Source organism: Chelonoidis abingdonii, chromosome 11 (genome assembly GCF_003597395.2).
Source record: "Chelonoidis abingdonii isolate Lonesome George chromosome 11, CheloAbing_2.0, whole genome shotgun sequence".
In the NCBI taxonomy this organism is placed as follows: Eukaryota; Metazoa; Chordata; order Testudines; family Testudinidae; genus Chelonoidis; species Chelonoidis abingdonii.
Window position 1 is genome coordinate 37347059 of NC_133779.1, and position 21181 is coordinate 37368239.

The 21181-nt window shown below is 48.5% G+C and overlaps 1 protein-coding gene across 6 annotated transcripts; it reads right to left on the minus strand.

Moving 5' to 3' along the window:
• Window positions 1-905: 905 nt before the first annotated feature.
• On the minus strand, window positions 906-16345 carry MIER2 (MIER family member 2). 6 transcript variants are annotated; one of them, XR_004373839.2, is made up of 13 exons: window positions 16256-16338; window positions 15610-15761; window positions 14652-14837; window positions 13800-13923; window positions 12812-12918; window positions 12080-12149; window positions 8256-8407; window positions 7565-7646; window positions 7312-7406; window positions 6599-6726; window positions 5388-5524; window positions 2899-4431; window positions 906-1152 (listed from the first exon to the last, which is right to left on the minus strand). XR_004373839.2 is itself a non-coding variant. In XM_075070894.1 (12 exons), the coding sequence occupies exons 3-12, from the start codon at window positions 14766-14768 to the stop codon at window positions 3956-3958; spliced, it is 1464 nt and encodes a 487-aa protein (XP_074926995.1). In that variant the 5' UTR covers window positions 14769-14772; window positions 15610-15761; window positions 16256-16345; the 3' UTR covers window positions 906-3955. The 6 variants fall into 6 exon arrangements, 5 of the variants coding, with proteins under 5 accessions (XP_074926995.1, XP_032637277.2, XP_032637399.2 ...); XM_075070894.1 differs by having other exon boundaries at window positions 906-4431; window positions 6623-6726; window positions 14652-14772; window positions 16256-16345; XM_032781386.2 differs by lacking the exon at window positions 906-1152 and having other exon boundaries at window positions 2036-4431; window positions 16256-16340.
• Between the last annotated feature and the right edge of the window lie 4836 nt (window positions 16346-21181).

Genomic DNA, 21181 nt, shown 5'->3' on the forward strand with positions numbered 1-21181 from the left:
CAATTGCCCCTTACAGCCTGCAAGGGAAGGCGCAGCATGGTTGGAGACAGACATCTCCACTTCCTCTTTATTAGCAGTGAGGCCTCCACGCCAGCCAGCACAGCTGTACACTGAGGAGGCACTAGGCAGAGGGAGGGCCTAGGTGTAAATCCAGGAGTTGGGACACCTTCTCTTGAGAGACAAAGTGGCAGAAAAAGGGTTAAATCCTGCCAGGCATCCATTTTTGGGGCAGGGGGTAGGCTCACTCTTCCAGGACCTTATCTGGCCACCTTGCTGTCTCATCATAATAGTCCACCTCATAAGAGGCAGCATCGCCTCATAGAGAGCACTGGACTGGGATTCAGGAGACATGGGTTCTATCCCTGCCTCTGCTACTGGGTGATCTCACAGTCCCGCTCTGTGCCTCAGTTTCCCCATAAGTACAATGGGGATAATGATACTACCCTCCTTTCTAAAGTGCTTTGAGATCTAGGAATTATCATCATCACTTTGATGGCCCCAGTTATGGTAGTCTCTGGGCTATCGAACTAATCCCTGCAGTAACTCCACAGACACTAACAGAGCCACAGCCCAAGTGAATTTGCAATCCAATGTGGCAACCCGGGGAACAGAGCACCCACAGCTGCAGCCTGTTAAGATTAACTGTCAATGTGCCCTGAAAAGCATTAAATCCCGAGCAAACAAAGCCACTGCTCTGCCTAATATTTCCAGGGAGCCACACGCACGGAGCTCATCTCCTGGTAACACGAGCGCTGGCCTGGGGAGATGCGTTGCCACTCTCACTAGCGCAGAGCAGTGAATAAAAGCCAACAGCCCCTCTCGCTGACAGCTCATCCCCCTTTTTGCTACTGGTGCCCAAAGGGCTGTGACAGCCCAATGCCTCAGAAAACAAGACGAGCTTCCTGTTCGTTTTCAAATCTGATTTTTTAATTAAATAAATAACGGCGAGGGGTTTTCAAGGCAGTATCACTTCACAGTGCGGGGCCTCTGGGGGGAGGGGAAGAGTCCGGCATTGGGGGAGGCTCAAAGTAAATGTGCTTCGTGAGAAAAACCAAACCAAAAAACTGACTCCCTCTCCCCGGCCTTTTCCATCCCTCCCCGGACAGGGCGTGAGGAAAACGCGCTGCAATCACCTTAAGCCCCCGCTCGAATCTGTAAACAACATTGAAGAATATAAATAAGAGACATTTCCCCGCCCACACACACACTCCTCATTAGGACTCAAAAATGAAACAAACGAAAGAAAAAAAAGTTCTCGATTTCCTCCAACGTACCTGGCTATTGGAGGGGTGTTGGGAGCTCCCCACTCCCTGGAAAAGCCTCAGAGATTCCCCACACCTTCCCCCTACTCACTCCTTCTCCTTTCAGAAAGGAAAGGCCCCTTGAGGGCCTTGGGCCAGGGGCAGGCAGCTCACATTTGTGTCCCATCTCCAGCAGGAGGGAGCGGTGAGTGGGGAGACCTCCCCCCCTCGGAGTTAGCGCCTCTGTCTCACAAACTGACTGCGTGGTCAAGGCAGCCGTACTTTGGAGTTTACCACCTCAGCTGAGCCGGCCAGGGGGAGGGTCCCTGACAGAGTGAATGAAACAAATCTGGGGTTTGGGCGATGTGAGACAGGGCCTGCTCCTCCCTCACCAAGTGCCTCGGGGAGCCACCCCCTTCCCCCACACCCCAGTGCAAAGAGGGTGTAAAATGCATTGTGACCACAGCACTTTCCACCCTCTTCACGCTCACAGTGCACAGGTGAACATGGACCCAGCCCACAATGGCTGATCATGTCATTTCAAATCAGCAGCAGCAGAACTAGCTTCAGGGTGGTGGCCTGAAGGCAGATCTTTAAAAAAACAGGAAAGCAACTGGATGAAGGGTATTTGTCACTGGAGTCCCGAATGGCCGGCAGTCCGAGGGAAAGGTGTGCATGTGACTGTATCCAGGCACTGCATACGTAGCCACATGCCGCAGTGAAAGGCTCCAGTGTGTGGGAACTGCCAGCGCCTTTCACCGTGGTGAGGAAAAGCTCCGGCAGCAGGATGCTACACTGGTAAGAGTAGCATAGACAGGGGAGGTGCTGTCTGGGTGGCTAGACAGCTGCGTAGGGGATATATGATGGGGGCTGAGGCGTGTCTGGCACTCTACACTGCTTCCCTCAGCCGTGCCTCGCTGTCTACACTGCCACATACCGCAGCGCTAGCTGGGTGTGCAGTGTGTGTACTCTACACACCGCTGTAAGCATACACACACCCATGGGTGTGCGCGTGCTCCCGGAGGAGTGGGGAAAATTCAGCCAGTGACAACCCCCGAATCCGGATAGCGCCAGAGCAGCTGAGAGGTATCGGGCTCCTGCAATCCGCAGACAGCCCTGTCTCGTTTGGCACTCTCCGCAGCGGCTAATGTCCCTGCCGCCCTCGGACCCCATCTCGGTCATCTCAGGCATGTCCCTCACAAGGGTAAACACATTCCTTTCGCTTACAAAATAGAGAGTTTCTTTATATTACAGTTTTGAATACCAGGGCTGATGCCCCAGAGGGCTGATGCATCAGCTAGCCAGGGCTGTGTGCCATGTGCTCACACAGGCTGGCAAAGGAGATGCTCAGGGCAGACAAGCTGTCCTGCCAGGAGTGAGTGTCATATGCTCGCATGGGCCACTAGGGCTGAAAGGTCTCCTTTCAGGCACACAGCTACGCACCTTGTGCTTGCACAGGATACAAGGGGCGTGCCCAGGTTTGATGTACCTGCCTGGCACTGGTGTGGGCCATGTGCTTAGCACAGGATAGGTGGGCTGCTGCGCAGACCTCTTGGGCACATATACCATGTGCTCAGAGGCAGCCCACAAGCTTCGATTTCAATTTCTGTAGAATTCTAATTAAGTCCCAAGATCCAACTCATTGATCACTACCTACCCTTTTCCCCCAGCCGATCGATGAGTTTGGAACCAGGTAGGCAGTTCTGCAGGCAGCTCATTCGGATTTAACCCATTTGCAATGCAAGCAAGGATTTTACAGATCATGTCGCCCACTGCCAGCCTGACTAGAAACTCCCGCTACCACCAGTGCAGCCTCATCCCTGGATTCAGGTTCTCCACGGAGCAGCACAACCAACGGTTAAGTGTTGGGAAGGGAAGGAGAGCAGGACAATGTGCAGACAGGCTGCCCTCCCTAAACGTTACTTTCCAAGAGATGAGGCTGTAGCCAGAGGTCTGGGAGGGGATGGGACAGGCTGTTTCTCATCTGGACCCGGCAGCAGAGAAGATAGATGGACGCTGATGGCGCTCTAGGGCTGACCACAGTCTCAACACACATGCCTGCCCCCAGATAAACAAATCAACAGGCACGCTACAGCTGTTAGAAAAGAAAAGGTGAGAGAATTACTTCTATTGCAACACAAAAAGTGAAGGGGAATGGCCACACCCATCCACCCCCTCCTTCGGCACAAGTATGCCCATCTCTGCATCCAGACGGCCCCTCCAGCCTGGACTGACTGTGCTTCATGTCCCTTTAACTACGCACATGTACCTCCGATTACATCCTCCGTCCCAGCCCCCAAAGTGCCCACGACACGTCCTCATCCTCAATAACATCCCACTGTGCAACCGGCCTGCCCTAGAGAAAGCGCCCTCTGTTGGTGTCACAGGACACATCCATCATCTTCAGGCCAGAGGCTGTCTGAACGGCATGGTGCTGCCTGTGTTGACACTGGGGGGCCTGGGCTCATGGACTCATCCCCCGACTAAAACCTCCCATCAGCTTCGCGCAGGTGTGTCAGACAGCACGAAAACAGAAAGGTGTCTGGTTGCACTGTAGCCTTGGAAGGACAGACGCCAAAACATCAAGGAGGATGGAAAGACAGATTCTGACCAACAGCTCCAAACTGGCCCCATGGAACACGGAAGCCCAGGGAATTCACTCAGTCGGGTCAAAGTCGTAGCTCGGTCTGTGACAAGATCAAGACTGGAAATTCTCACTGTGACAAAGGCTCTGACCGAGCCACGGGCCCCGGGCAGGCCTGGTGAGCAGCCAGGAAACTATTTACATCTCCAATGCCGATGATGCCAAAATCTGTGACCGATAAGGACACTTGAGCAGGGGACACCAGTGCCTCTGGGTCCCTGTCCAAATCCACACGGCCAGAAATTAAAGGCAACCCCTCGTTAATTTCTCCGGGGAGAGTGAAGTCCATAGTTATCGTCTTGCCGGAGCTCTGCAATGTCTCCTGCTTGTCTGCCAGGCCCGGTCCTGCCGATGGCAGCTGGTAAAGCCCCATTTCCGAGGGGTTAACTGGATGCCGCGTGCAAGTGGCTGAGATGCCGCCTGAGGATGTGTCCTCCGCAGGGTCAAAGGAACAGTTTGTCTCTGAGGGAGTGCTGCACTCATAACCCTGGCCCGATTCGCTCATGCTGCCCAAGCTGCAGGCTGCACTCTCCACGCTCAGAGGCTCTGCATGGCACAAGGGGCGGAGGAGGAACAGAGAGACAGGGTGAGGAGAGCAGGTGAGAGAAAGCTAGAGTGAGTCCATTGTACACACATACAGATAACACTGTACAGGGTCTTATTCACATCCTCTGACCAGAACTATCTAGTTAGACTGTACGTGGCCATGATCACTTGCTCCTTCATGGTATTGGCCGAGATCCATCACAGTCGTAATAACAGTGATAAACTGTTTGCCAGAAGCTGGGAATGGGCGACAGGGGATGGATCACTTGATGATCACCTGTTCTGTTCATTCCCTCTGGGGCACCTGGCATTGGCCACTGAGGGCAGACAGGATACTGGGCTGGATGGACCTTTGGTATGACCCAGTATGGCCGATCTTATGTAGTTCCCATGTGTGGAATGCATGTGGGGAGGCGAGGAAGACAGTTCATTTGGGTGGGGGGGGGCATCAGTGCTTCTATGGAAATTCAGATGATTCTGTGATGTGACTCTCCAAGATGCGCCTGATGCTGGGAACCCCCACCCCTAAACACACACCAGGGTGTTTTCCCACAGATGTGGATACGCAAAGCCCCAGGTTTGTTAGGAGATGGTAAGAGAGGCAGATTATTCCCCACTCCTTTCCATTCTCCCCAGAGCTCACCCTTAGTGCTAAACTCCTCAAAGCGGTTTCTCAACCTCATGCTCTGACAGTGGGGTGGGATGATTTAGCAAAAGACAAGGCCCCTCCCTTAGCACTGAGCTCTTTCCTGCTGTGCTGGTGTCTGCTCAATGGTTTTCCCAGGACCTGGTTCCAACCAGTAGAACTTAAGAAGCTGAGATAACAGGCGCACACCTGTAAATATGCCATGTGACGTCATGAGAGAACGATAAACGGAAGCTTCGTACCCCAGAGCAGTGGGAAGGAGAGGCCTCCATCCGCCAGCTCTGGCACTAGAGGAAGGCAAAGGAGTTACCTGCACTCTCAATTGCCAGGTGATCTTGATTGAAGTGAGAGTCCAGGCAGCTGGTGGCAGAGGGAATCGGTGGGGAGTTCCGAGAGCGGGTGGCATTTTCCGCCTCAGCCCCGTCCAAGTCGTTATAAATGTAATCCCTGCAGGGGGAGAGATGACGCTGTGACCATTAACTCCGTGGGGTTAAGCAGGTGGGGGAAATCAACAACTCTCCCTAACACACTGCCAAGGGACAATGCAGGAGGTAACGTGGATGTTCTCAGCACGATCCGCAGGGAGCAATCAGCAACAGGCTTGCTGTTCAGAAAACATCCTTTCCCTCAAGGTCTGCGGGGCCCCTTCTGTTCCTGCAGGGGTGCAACCCCCTGAAACCAGTGGAGTTAAACCAGTGCATGTGAAATCAAAATTGGACTCTCTCAGGTTCCAACACTTGCTGAACTCTGCAATCCCAGAGACCAACAGACTTTTTTCTGCCTCCCACAGTGAACTCAATGGGAAAACACTCTCCCCAGTGAGCTGGCCACTGCACAGAACTGCTGTCATGGCCTGCTGCAGCTTCAACATGCTGGCAGACAGAGCTGGGTGGGAAATGGCTTTCTGGTCCTGGAAAACTGTCAAGATTCTGAAATTTTTTCTTATCCCAATGTGGGACAAAAGGTCAACATCTCAAAAACATTGCTAACCAACAAGCTGGGAAATTTTGGGGCTTGGGTCCAAAGTTTTGTTTTGACATTTTCAATGGTTTCTATTATAATGAGCTTATAGTTCTATCCAAAAAAAAAAAAACATTTCAAACAAAGCCAGAATTTTTTGGTTAAAAAATAAACAAACGTCAAAACGGGACCTTTCAACAATTTTGAAACGCCCTCCCCTCCCATTTTTCGAATGGAGACACTGGCCCCAGCATCCCACTAAGTTTCAGTTATGATTAGTTGTTTTCCAACAAAAAATATTTTCTGGAAAAATGCCCACCCAGCGCTACTGGCAAATGGCTGCTTTCCTTTGTGGAGGGACAGTGGCTACCCTCTGTATGTGTCTCTGTTGGCCTGCCGCCTCCCAGGACCCTCCTGACTAGAAGACCTTCCATCTCATGCGGTTTATGGCGGGGAATGCTATGTTAAGATCAAGGTCCCTGAAGCAGGGAGTGGGACAAGACAGGGAGCCTCGCTGGGAAGTAACATTTACTAATCTTAGTCTGAGAATATTCCACGCACGTGGCTCCAGGGTGGAGGACATACTTCTTCCTTCCGAAGCGAGTCTGCTGGGTGAAGTAGTCGTAGCGCTCCGACTTCTTCCACATGTAATAGTACTCCACGCACTCTCCCACCGAGCGGGTGCGGACCTGCAGGCAATGATTAGTCAGAGCCCCGAGGGCTTTACGAAGAGTCAGTACCATCACCCCACTTTGTAGATGGGGAAAACAAAGTTCATTCAAGTGACTTGACCCAAGTCGCACAGTGAGTCAGTGGCAGGGACTGGAATCTCTTCACTCTCAGTCTTGTGCCCTATTCATTGGGCTACATGGTTCCACATTCATCCCAAAGGATCCCACTGAACTCTACAAACAACCCATACCCTGCAATGACTGACCCCCAGAAACATCGCGAGGGTGAAGAGCGTTTGCAAAGCACTTTGAGATCATCAGCTAGCCAGTGCTAATTATTAATAAATTAAGCCTTGCAATCTCTACTGGAAGTCAGTATTGTTTTCCCTGTAGAGTAGACGGGAGAAATCAAGCAGTGAACAGTGCTGATTACATGCACTGGACCCATGCACTCGACAACGGCCAGACAGCAAATCAGTTGGGAGTAGAATTGTTAGCAGTCCTAATTTCCCCAGACTAAGTAAGGTTTAGCATATGTTCCCAGCATTAACATTCACTCCTGCAGCTCCTCGCAGTCTATGACACAAAAACATGACTCTTTACCTTGTTAGCTTGTATAAGATGGAAGTTTTTCCCGTGGACTCTAAACCCATGTTCAAAGTTTCGGCATTCTTCCTCACTCCAGGCACAAAGCTCATCTGCAGCACAAAGAAACAGGATGTTAGGAGTTCCACAGAACCCTAGAGTTACTGCGAGACAGACAGACAGACACATTCAGGGACTGCTGGAGTTGCGGAAGGAATCCGGACATTTGGGATACAGCATGCAAGAGGATCTAAACACTTGGAACTCTCACCTCTTATGACCTTCACGTTGAATCGTAATCTCCGCAGTGCCTCTTCTGCATTGAAGTTACATTTAACCAGTTCATACAGAGCCTGTGCAATGTAACAAAGAACTGCTGATTACATGCACAGGACATGCACTGACCAGCTCAGCTGTGGCTCACTGCATCTGCACAGACAGCATGTTCTCTTCTGGATCCACCTATCTACACCACCCCACTTCGACCGTCAGCAAGGATTGCTCCACAGTTCGAGGCTCTAAATCATAAAGCATGGGGCTATCCTGGGAGAAGCCTAGACACAGTACGTGTGCATGTGTCCTCAGCTGTAATTAAAATACTAGTCCGAATGGGCTGGCTCAGCAAATGGTAACAACCAACACAGAGTGTTAGAGGCAAGTCCTGAGCACTCCTTTTGCTCCTCAACCCAGCAGGATGCAGCAGAAAGCAGCAGGCTCAGCAAGAAAGGTTCCCTCTGTCTGATCCATGGAGCAGCAGTGATGGGCCCCAGGGGGAGATATATCAGCTAGAAAGAAGGTCTTTGTGAGATCCGCTCCCTCCCCTCTGAAACAAACAAGCAATCAATTCTGAAACTCCCTCCTGACACTTCCTGCCCCCATGGCCAGTGCTACTTGACTTCTGTCTACAACACGAGACAACAGAGAATCTGGTGACTGCACAAAGCCCTGGCTCCCAGACTCACCTGCTCATTGTCCTTCACCATCTCTCCTTCTGGCAGATTGGCACTGGAGACCTCATCCCACCTCCGCTTAACTGCTCGGTACAAGAACTCTTCCACCTCCCTCTCAGGGAGGATATTTGGGTCCCACAGCAGCTGATCTTCATTCTCATAGGCTAATGGGAACATCAGGGCATGTCTGAAATGAGCTGGTCAATCAGAGAGCACCCTTGCTTTCAAGAGGTGGGCTGTGGATGGATCAGAGGGGAAGTCTCTGGCTCCAACCCAGCAGTTATGGTTAGATGGGACGCTCAAGCTGCGAGTCCTTAGATTTGGAGCCAGGGTGTTTTCTCTCCCGGATCTGGAGAGTATAGAGCTGCTGATCCCAGATTCCCCCTTTAGTCTGATTAGCCCAAGACTGCTGGCAGTCAGAGCACAGTGAAGGACTCTGTTTGCTCAGGCTTTTCCTGAAGGGGTGGCTAGGGAGACTTTTTGATGCTCAAGACTTCTCTAGGCTTATTAGAGAACATGCCAATTGATGCATGTGGTTTTATAAGGCCAGATTCTGCAGTGCCCCTTCCTGGACGGGGCATAGGAATGGGAGGGCAAAGGTAGCTTTAAGCAACCACTGTTTCTGTCAAATTCTAGCCTAGGCATCCCTCTAGCTGCTCCCACTTTCACACATTAGCACACGGATGTGTATTGTGCTCTAAGAACATAAGAGTGGCCATACTGGGTCACCCTAGAGGTCCATCTAGCCCAGTATCCTGTCGTCCAACAGTGACCAGTGCCAGCTGCCCCAGAGGGAATGAACAGAACAGGTAATCTTCAAGTGATCCATCCCCTGTCCCCCATTCCCAGCTTCTGGCAAATAGAGGCTAGGGACACCATCCCTGCCCATCCTGGCTAATACCCATTGATGGACCTATACTCCATGAACTTATCTAGTTCTTTTTTAAACCCTGTTTTAGTCTTGGCCTTCACAACCTCCTCTGGCAAGGAGTTCCACAGATTGACTGTGAGTTGTGTGAAGAAATACTTCCTTTTGTTTGTTTAAAACCTGCTGCCTATTAATTTCATTGGGTGATCCCTAGTTCTTGTGTTATGAGAAGGCATAAATAACACTTCCTTATTTACTTCCTCTACACCAGTCATGATTTTATAGACCTCTATCATACCCCCCTTAATCGTTTCTTTTCCAAACTGAAAAGTCCCAGTCTTATTAATCTCTCCTCATACAGCAGCCGTTCCATACCCTTAATAATTTCTGTTGCCCTTTTCTGAGCCTTTTCCAATTCCAATATACCTTTTTTGAGATGGGGCGACCACATCTGCATGAAGTATTCAAGATGTGGGCGTATCTTGGATTTATACAGAGGCAGTATGATATTTTCTCTTATTATCTATCCCTTTCTTAATGAGCCCCCAGCATTCTGGTTTTTTTTTTGACTGCTGCTGCACACTGAGTGGATGTTTTCAGAGAACTATCCACATTGACTCTAAGGTCTCTTTCCTGAGTGGTAACAACCAATTTAGACCCCATCCTTTTATATGTATAGTTGGGGATACGTTTTTCCAATGTGTATTACTTTGCATTTATCCGCACTGAATTTCATCTGGCATTCTGTTGCCCAGTCACCCAGTTTGACAGATCCTTTTGTAGCTCTTTGCAGCCTGCCTGGGACTTAACTATCTTGAGCAATTTTGTATCATCTGCAAATTTTGCCACCTCATTGTTTACACCTTTTACCAGATTATTTACTAATATATCGAATAGGACTGGGCCCAGTACAGACCCCTAGGAGACATCACTATTTACCTCTGTCATTTCTGAAAACTGACCATTTATTCCTATCCTTTGTTTCCTATCTTTTAACCAGTTATAGGTTCACAGCAGTGTGGGAAGCTGTTTAAATGAAAACAAAGCAAACAGAAAACAAATACTTGCAATGAACTAAAACAACAGGCACGGAAACATTTCTATTCAGGTATAAAGCTTGGTAACTACTGGCACCTAATATACTTTTTGTTTATTTATTTGTTTGTTTGTTTTTCAAGACAAGGGGCTTGATTCTCCTTGGCCCTTCACCTGGCACATTCATTTACACCAGAGCAAAGTGAGTGCAGAGAAAGTGTGGTTCTGATGTGGTTGCATTTTGCATTCACTTTGCATTGGTGTTCACATGAAGCATATGGCGCAGGACAATCGAGAATGTGACCCAAGATCTATGGTGCGGAGCACCCTCAGCTCCCATTAACTTCAGTAGGAGTTAAGGGCACCCAGTGCCTTGTAGGATAGAGTCCTAAATTTGAGCTTAAAACTAGTAGGAAGTGAACCCTTTAAACGAACTTGCCCAGATGCAGCCTGGCATAGAGAATGAGGGAGGAAGTGAGTCATTTCTAGAAAGCAGGCTCCCCGCTAGCAGACTGCATCTCAGTTCCAACTAACGGGTGCAGAGTCTTGAGCTAATAAATGATTGGACACAATCTGAAAACCAAACCATTTCTCTGCTTCTGAGAGATCCTATCTAACTGGCAGTTGTGATCAGCACCGGTGATTCTATATGAAAATGTATAGATAAATGGTATCACTTGCCGGTTTGTGAAATACAAATAAAATATCACTTTGAGACATTAACTTTTCTTTGGCCATGTCTGAGACTCACATTTCCAACTTTGCCAAACTCAGACCAATCCATCAGAAATTTCACATGCTTGATATCAGGATTTTTCAAGGAAGTTTTGAGGCAAATAAAACAAAGAATTTGGCAGACATAGAGATTCAAATATAAGACCAATGGAAGGGGAGGAGCAGGATCCAGTCTCTGTGTCCAACTTCTGAACCCACAATAAGCTTCCGTTGGTGATTATTTGTAAAACATTCGGGGTGGGGGGAGGGAGGGAGGCAGAGCAAGTAAATTCTCAGGTTAGAAACTGTGTTCACTTGGAATTAACCATGAAAACAATCTAACACAGCTGTTCAGGAACAAAATCAAGAGAACACTGTAGTTTTCTAAAAACAAAACCCACCTCAGTTAGAAAGCCTCTAAAGTCAAAGTTTTAACAAAAACCCAAACACTGAAAATTATGGAAAATAAAATAATCTGAAAAATCTTAACTCTGCTGCACTTCACTGTCCTGAGAAATGCCAGAAACAGAGAGAAAATGTAATTCTCAAAGAACACAGGTGTCTGTAAGAACCAATGGCTGGAAGTTGAAGATAGACAAATTCAGAGTAGAAGTCGGAAGCAAATTTTTAGCAGTGAGGGTAATTAATCACTGTGGTTGAGTCTCCATCACTGGCAATTTTTAAATCAAAATTGTATGTTTTTCTAACACTTCCATTCTAGTTCCACCCCAGGGAAGTTCTATGGCCTGTATTGTGCAAAAGATCTGACTAGATCACCACAGTGGTCCTTTGTGGCCTTAAAGTCAATTAAATTATGCTATCAGAGACTGCAAAAATGAAAGATGCCTTCGTACACTACCTTACTTGTAACCTTGCAGTGATTACAAACTGCCAGATCACATAAAGCAAACTGCACCTGGGTTTGCATTGCGAACAGCCAAGATTGCTGGCTCTTTCAGGGCCAGGCACAGTCCTGTGTAAAATACTGGATCACGCTGTGAACTGTCGCACATTGGCGACAACTAATCCATCCCCATTTTCCTAAAAGCCCCACTTCTGTTGGGAGGAATGAGAATTGTTAGACATACAGACATCATATCTAGAAATACAAACCTCAGCGACACAGCCAATACTCTGTCAGCGGCTCACATTAGTGGACTCCATATCCAGAAAAAGATGCAGCACAAGTGTTACAATCAGAGCAAGGAAGGGCTCTCACCTTTTTCACTGAGCCTGTTTAAGTGGAGGATAGGAACAGCAGCCTGGTACTGAGGTCCAACCATGATCTCCTGAAAACCATCACAGAGAAGAGAATTAACACAAGGCGACTGTGTTATGTGCTTGTACTGGAATCAACTCAGTGACCTGGTGATGATCGGAACTTAACCTGCCTCACTACACACACTGGTGGACCACATTGTCCATGTCCGCTCTAGGGGGATCCCTCCTATTCGTTAGAACAATTATGAAGGGGTTTTCAACAATTAGTTTGCTGACCCTCTGATTTTAAGCCTGGTCTCACTGCTGAATATTTATACCAAGACTCTACATCATCTTAAGGTTGCAGAGGAGAAGATGCAGCTTGCTGTGCGTCCAAAGAGGAGTCTACTCTCCTCTTCCTCAAGATAGTTCTCCAAAGACCCACCCTGGGCATGCAACACTAGACCTCACCTCTCCTACGCTACAAGCTGCAGTTCTGCATTTTGAGGTACAGCATCCCCCTTGCTGTGAGCATAATCTCGGATATAGGCTGCGCAGGGCATGTTTTAAGATACGTCTGCCATGGCCTTGCACAGAATGTAAGACCCAGAGTACAGGCGCCTGACATTGAGTTCCCCAAGAAGGCAACCTGGGGTTAGGTCTCGTGGTTTTCTTGAGCTGCTCAGCTTTCTCACACTTGAATGCTGAGCATCAGCCCCCCAGGGAAGTGCGGTTGGCTCGGATCACTTACCTTCTTGCACTCGTTGGATGGGATGGAGTCCTCTTCGGAATCCTCTGCTGAGGAGGAAGCACACGGAGAAGAGCAGGGCTCTTTGTCTTCATCAGCCAGGAAGTTTGCTTTGAAGAAAGAGAAGTCACTTGTTCAGTTACAAGATGGCTAACACCCAGCCTCAATACCTCTAGATTCTCTCTGCTTCCCTCATTTCCCATCCTGGAGTTGTTTTGAGCCTGCTCCGTTTATTCAGAACAACTTACCCAGATTCTCTTCTGTAGGCAAAATAGCCAAATCCTTGCCACATGAGCAGTGATCATTCAGCAGAGCCAAGGCTCCCAAATTTTGCAGGATTAGGGGTAGAATCCCAGGGAATCATTCCACACTGAGTTCTCCCTTGCTTTGGCTCCCTACAAACCCCCAAAATTAAAGTCCGAGGAACATAAGAGTTGCCATACTAGACTGGACCATTGGTTCCACTAATCTGCAACACCGTCTTCTAGATTAGATCACTGGTCCTTCTACTCAGGAATTCTGCCTGCTGTCATACCAGATGAGACCAGTGGTCTCACTACTCTGAGACTGGATGCTGCGGAGGGAGCATCTGGCAGCAATATTTCTCAGGAAGGTAAAAAACCTCAACATCCCATGCACTTCACCAGTTGTGTAGTTGCCCAAAAGTCCACATTGGGTGTGCAACAGAAGTCCTCACTGCCCTGAGGCTATGAGCTGCAGCTGGAGAGAATTGCTTCCTGACCCTACAGCTGATCAGTTCACACCTTGAACTATAAAATTCAACTCCCCTTATCACTAGGGCCTAATTCTGTCTGTGCCTTGCAGTAACATTAGGAGGGCTGAGTTTATCTCCAGCTCCCAGGACCAACCTCGAAAGTTGCTACTTCAGGAATTTCAGTAACCAAAAATTTAAAAATTATTTAAAAAATTGGCCTTTCCTCCTGAGCCACCTCCAAGTACAAAAGGTCCGTTAGAAATCAGGGACACATACAGCCAGGCTGGTTTGGGAAAAGGTCCGACGCATCATGGGACGTGACGGACGGAGTCAGGTCATCGGCTGAAGACTGCGTCTCCTCCTCTTCTTCCCCTGAAAGCAAATCCTTCGCTATTTGTTCCTTTTAACAACAACAAGAAAGTGAAAAATGTTTTTAAATTTAAAAAAAAAAGGGAGGGGAGGCCTAGAGTAAACCATCCCTGGCCAAGATCCCTTCCTCCGTGCATCTCCTGTACCCCATAGACGCTTCTCTTAGACCTTCCTTACCTACACCCCCAAAAGACTGTTTCCTTACGGGCCCACTGGAAGAGTCAAGAGGAGAGTGGCTTCCTAGAGATGCTACAGGGAGAAAGAGTAAGGAGCACTTTCTGCAGAGCCTATCCAGAGTGGGTGACTTTCAGAGGGGCTGGCAGGGAATAAATTTTCAGTGGCTCTTATGCAGAGTGGCAGGACTCCTGGCTTCCCTGGGAATAGAGGATGATACAGGTTTTCAGACAGAGATGAGGCCTCCTGCAAATCTCCCTAGATTCACACCACACGCAGAAGAGGAGGGATCTACATTCCAAATAGGGCTTGTAGTTTGTTCCTCTTTGTAACAATTACTCTTTCTTTAGTCTCCTCTGAATTTCCTGTATGTGTTACTACCTCTGCAGTTGACATTCCCTGTTGCACTTTGGGATCAGTGGGTTAGACAATTTCCACCTGCTGGAATTCAAGTGTCTTGAATATACTAGACCCCTGAATGAGGGACCCAGTAGATGCTTCCTGTTCTAGACCCTACACCAACCTGGGGTGCATTACTCGATCCCCTTGCTAGTAGCTAGCACGTGATCACGAAGTTGCCCTTACCTTATCCAGGGTCATGTCCGGCAGGTTGCGAGGGATGTCATTGCTCTCGCTGTCCTGCTCTGAGATCGGATCAGATGCCTCATAGCCGTAAAGTGCAAGCAGCTCCTCGAATGGCATTTCACTGCTCTGAGCGAGAGGAGGACAAAGCTTCATCAGGAATGGAACAACCCCCAAGTACACCACCAGCTGCAGTAAACACAGAGATATGCACAGGCAGTCAGGGCAGCTCTGCTCCCCTGGAGGGTGGCTCTGATCTGTTTTTGGCGCTGCTCTATTATGCAGGAAACCAAAAGGTATTGACTAACAGGGCTATGACAATCTGTACTTCCCCAAGCTGCGGACAAACCTGGGAAATGATCCCAAAGCAACAGATTCAAGGGTGGCTTTTTCACACTGGCTTTTCATGCTGGTGAATAGGTTCCAGTTAACAGCCCTGGAGACTAGATCTCTGTATTTATCCAGAGAACAGGGAAGCACAAAGGTCCCATATGTATACTGACCCTGACCTGAAGGTACAGTCTTTGTCAGAGAAGGATGCTCACACTCCATACCCTACTGAATTCTTGGCCTCTTGACTGCCCACAAGGGAGGCAATAGATACACCAGTGTTTTTTGAGAAGCTGACACCCATCTATCATGAAGTGGATGGCACAGCAACAACTCACTTCACATGGCCCAGACAGCCAACAGCTTTTCGTCGCCAGGGATGCAGACTGGATTTGAACTGGCAACCCAGACCGTGGAGAGCTCCAGGGCTCATGACTGGTCCCTTGGGCAATCTGATCTCCCACATCCAAATGACAAAGCAAGGCCTTATGCTTAGGAGACTTAAATATAGTGCACAGCCAGGCGATCTCCCTGAGTGTCGTCCCGGTGGAGACATTTTATCTCAATTCTCTGTCAAGACAGACAAGAAATCCAACAGATAATTCCCCTTCCCCTCCCTTGCTGCCTTTACCTGAGATGCACTGAAACTCTTTTCCAGCTCTTCTAAAGACTTTTCTTTCTCATGCGTATCTTCTTCCTCCTCTCTCTCTTCTCGTACACCATAGTTCTGTGACAGGATCTCAGCTAGGGTGAATCGGTGGTCAGATGAGCCCATTGACACAACTGCAGGGATTAGAAAGTGGGCCATTAATCGCGCTTGACCCCAGACCACAGCAACAAAATATGGAGAGACTCTGGGCTGGTCTACCCTACTGCTTAAGTTGATGTAACTTACATCACTCAGGGGTGTGAAAAAGACATTCCCGAGTGACGTAAGTTACATTGACCTAAGCGGGGCTATGTCAGCGGGAGATGCTCTTCTGCCAACATAGCTTCCACCAGTAATTATGCCGATGGGAGAGCTCCCTTCTGTCGGCATAGCGTGTCTTCACCACACGCGCTACAGTGGCACAGCTGCATCGATGCAGCTGTGCCAATGTAGTGCTGTCATATAGACTTTCCCTCCATCATGTGTGCGCACGTGCATGCGCGCATGCACACGTGTGCTTAAGTTCATGTGCATACCCAGAAAAGGTCAGGGGGAAGAGATTAGATGGAGGAGAAATGAGAGCGGCGTGGGGAAAAAACAAACATAAGCACACTCAAGCTGTTGGTACCTGCTGCAGTCTGAAGACCAGGCTCTCCAGGACATAGGTTGTGGGCTGGGTACGGAACCACCCTCGGACTCTGCCTGCCGACCGAGGCCTTCAAAAAGAAACAAACATGGATGAGAAAAAGTATCACGGGGGAGCCATGTTAGTCTGTGTCCACAAAAACAACAAGGAGTCTGGTGGCACCTTAGTCTTTAAGGTGCCACCAAACTCCTTGTTGTTTTTATGGACGAGAAACAGCTTCCTAATAATGGGACACATTTCCAGCCCCCAAATGCAATTCACTTAGTTTAAAAAACAAGTAAAAAGAGCTTCTGATCAGATGTACTCAAGGAACGCCCCCCCCCCCCCCCCCCAAGCCTTCCTTGCCCTTTATTTTTCACATTCCCTTCAGAATCCCTAAGTGCGTGCATGGGTGCGTCTTCTTCCTCCCATCACTAGTATCTATCTTCTCACCAGTTTTTTTGAGAACCAAAGTCCTTAGGATTTATATTGCCATGAGAGGAGACTGTAGCCTGCTACAAACTTTATTCTAAATGCATATGGCCCTTTGGTTTGAATGTGGCACTTCCTTAAACTCTGAGCAATGTATCAGAGGTAGAATCAGAAATGATCTGACCACGTGCTTCCCATCTTCCCCCATTCCAAAGCACTTAAAAGTGTCAGAAGGGTCATGAATGGCATTAACAGCTGAGCAGGCAGGGAGGGAATCCAATGGTTGCAAGCAGCAAGGGTAAGATGGATAACGGATAGGACAGGTGGATGTGAGTGTAGCCATCTGCTTTCCGGCAGACAGTGTTCAGTCAGAAGTTCAAGCAGCGATATGCGCTGAAGTCCAGGTAACAGTCCAGAACGCCTGTTATTTCTGGATTGCTGTATATTTGTTAGGTCTAGGAATGGAGCAAATGAGTAATCAGCTGACTCAATCATGTTGACTAAGAGCATCATAGCTGTGGAACAGAACTGTGGTGTCAGTCCCCAAACTGGCATTACTGCATTTTAATTAATACATATCATGGCCCTGATCCTGGGAAGCGCTGAGCATTCTCAACATCCATTCAGTCAATGAGAGTTGTGGCCATTCAGTACTTTGCACGACTGGACTTCAGTAGCTTAGTTTGTTAAGAAAGCAAAGGATCAGTTGAAATCAAAATGGGAGACCCTCCCTCCCCCACTCTAAATGGGACAAAATACATATTCTCACTCACACACACCAGCTATCCAGCCAGGTATCAGCTTGCTGGCTTAGACCTAATGCCTCCAAGTCTTAAAAATGTGTAAATCTGGTAGAAGTGCCAGTTATTTTGTAGAAATAAATGACGGTGATGATTTTGTACAACTGATGACCTAGGAGGCAGCAGGGTATTGTCATGAGAGAGCCAAGAGCTGAAGCAACCTTGGAACTACTGCTCCTTTGTCTAGTAGGCACAATGCAAGGAGAATGCCTTTAGCCTCAAGTGAAACATGCAATGTGTATTGCAATTCACCATCCCCTAGTGTCTGATTATAGAGCAACAAAATCCTCTTGAGACTATCTTGGCTTCTTGCAAAAATAGCCTCGTACCTGTGTGTGCTAAGAAAAAGGAGGAGTTTCTGAGATAATAAAACGGAAAGGGGTGAAAAGATTTAGGACTGCCTCTGTTCTGAGATTGGGCATTTCTATGTTTTCTGCACTTGGGAAGATGGCTCCATATCTCAGAAACAGGGGACTGATGGGGCATGATGAAGAACAAGACTATTTTAAAAGATATCCTTCCCGTAAATAACCTTGGTTGTATGAAGATGATCAAGGTGTGGTCTACAATCATTCACTCTGTAGCTCTGGGCACATAACTCAATGTAGTCTCCCATTTCCTGAGACAATCTAGTTACTGACTGTACCAGCTCACAGAGGGTTAACAAGGAAATGTGTTCAAAATGTTTCAAAGATGAAAGTTTCTACTAAGTAATATTGTTGGGTTAACAAATGGGGGTTGGAAAAGATGTCAGTCAGAACACTGGATAAATGAGGATACATTATATCAAAGACCATTAGGGGAAAAGAGGAGTAACATTACCAAACTAATACTTATGAACATATTCTGGTTAATGAGGATGAAGAAAGACTCAAAGCTGAAGTAGAAACAGGACATTAGTGGACATAGAAACTGCCTGTGCTGAAAATCACCATGAAGACATGGTAATAATGAAAGTAAATCAAATCACAATGGTGTATGTGGACCGAGAAGGGATCAAAGAGATGGCAGGCAGAGCCAACGGCCAATTCTTACATCCTAACATAGACATGGATGAAGCTGGAGCACACAGATGGCCGATACCATAATTATTTTTCGGATCTGAAAGACCATGTAACGGAAGTCCAGGAGAGCCAAGCAATGGGTGAAGAAGCAAGATCAGACTCAAATGTGTAGTTAGTGACCACGCAGAGGGATAAGTTCTTGGTTGAACTGACTTGTTAATGGTATGCAATGTAAAATTATTTCTCTCTAAAGTTAGAGAGAGCTGCTGTCTGATGCTTTAAATCCTACTGTCTGAGAGGGAGTAGAAAAACCAACAGCATTACATGGGTCAGAAAAACTGATGTAGATGGCTCAAGGTATGAATGGATACATCTCGGTCAAGAATGGTACTTAGACATGATAATGTAGATGCTTCTGTCATTTGTGATGCTGATAGTTCTCATCACCTTCCAAAATTCATGGTGGTCATCTCAGATTATTCCCACAGTGCCCAAGACGATGCTGAAGTTGGCTCTGCTGCCTGCAAAACTGGATGGCCACCTGGATTAGGACTCCTGGCAGCTTCTTTCTACACAAATCGCTGCTTCTTGTGCCTGAAACTGACCCTCCTCGCAGAGCATTTATGAACACAGCTGCTGGCTAATCAGTCTTAAAAGACTCTAGCATCCCTTCCCTGATTCCAGAGTCAAGATTCCAGGAATTCCATTAAAGATACAGCAACAATGATTTTTCAAAAATGCAGGATTCTTCCACGCAGTAGTGGATTTCATGGCCTGTCAAAGCTGTTCAAGTGCAACGGTGATTGTGTGTATGTCCAGAGCACTAGCACAGAAAACACCTAAGGCAAGTACTATTCTCACAAGAAAGCGAGACAAAGAGAAAGAGGAGGATTTCCCTTCAGATTTCATTGCTTTAATAACAGTGGTGATTTTCCAAGCCAGTTTTGGCCATTGCATGGCCAAGTGAAGTGTATCTCTTAGTGCTGGCCCATTACAGAACTGCTCCTTGTTGCTCCTGTCTTGTGCACATTCCTTGATGTTTTGGGGAAAGAGTGCTGCTGGCTATTTCCTATTGAGGAAAGGCGCATGTCTGAATCTCACTCATTTTGCAACCTCCACACAGTGAGTTTTGCTCTGCAAGTCCATAAAATTAATGACGGAAAAGACGTATTAGGCCATCCGGTCCATCTCCCGCCCAGATAACCATTGCTGGCATCGGACACAATTTCATTGTGGTGATCCCACATATAGCAAATCTAGTTTGTGGGATGTTAACTGGCACCAAATTCCCCTTGGGATGCACATCTCATCACAAGGACATGTCACAGTGCTCCGGGACGTCATCTCCATGCCTCGTGCTGAGGTGAACTTGATGATACCGAGGTGAAGTCTCAAAATAATGTTTCAGAACAAACGTGGTAATGCAACAGGAATGCTGCATCCAAGGGCTATTGTGATTGACAAGATGTAGTAGGGACAGTCTCCCACCAACAGGGACAACTCCCTGATGTGACATGTTGGTGCAACCATTGTCGTGTGACATGAATGACCTCTTGTTCTGATGGAGAGGATGCCTCCATGAGCCGTGCTCAAGAAAAGCTCGCAATGCAACAGGTGGGCCTCTTGATGGCTTCTCAGTGCTATTCTCCCAAGTCAGCGTCACAATAAGGATCTTGCAGCGTGATATCCTGATGCCCCATGTAACCGGTGTGACGCAACGGGGATCATGTTTCAAAGTGACATCAAGACAGAACGGGGGATGACATCACAGTGCGATACCCCAGCGTAAGTGCCGTAACATCTCTGCATGACACAATCACACACTGCACCAGTGCCAAGTCCCTCTCATTGAACCATCTGATGCACATGACAACCCCCCACCTCCATCCACCCATGCTTCCCTTCCTAGCGGTTGCCCTCATGTTCTTACTCCATCCCCTTTTGCCCCAATGCTCCCTACCCCCAGCCGCCGCCGCCTCCCACCCCTGCCCACAGCTCTTTCTGCCTCCCTCCAACCTCCGCTGCTCCCCACGCCCACAGATTTTGCTGCGCCTCTCCGGTCCCTGATGATCTAGCTTCCTCCCAGACCTTGATGCCCCACAGCCCCAGCTACCCTCTCCAGTTACCTACCGGTACCCAGCCCAAGATGCTCTGGCTACCCTCCACCCCTAGCCCCATATGCCCCAGCCACCTCCCCAGCCCCTGCTGCCCCAGCTACCCTGCGGCTCCTACCTCCCCCAGCCTCATATACCCCCCAGCCCAGCCACGGGGTCAGGAGAGATCGGTGCGAGGGGGTGAAGTTGAGGAGGGGACGGCGGGGAGGAGGCTGGAGTGGGGGGTGAGGGGTTGGGGAGGAGGTCTAAACGGAGTTGGGAGAGTGCGTCAGGGGACGAGAAGCTGCCGCACCGTGCTGCGAGGTTGAGAGGGGGCTTGGTGAGGAAAGGACTGGCGCAGTGGGGGGAGAGGAAGTCAGGGGGGAGGGAGTGGCTGGAGTAGAATTGGACACGTTGGAGGGTGGGGGAGGGGAAGGATCTAGGGAGTTGAGGGCCATGGCCTTGGCTCAGAGAAGTAATGGGAGGGAGGCTGGAGTGGGGGTAGAAGATGGATGGAGAGGACGCGAAAGGGATGAAGTGAGGGGAGGGTCGGGCTGAGTGGGGGGAGGGGTCAGGGAGGAGGCTGTGCGAGGGGGGTGA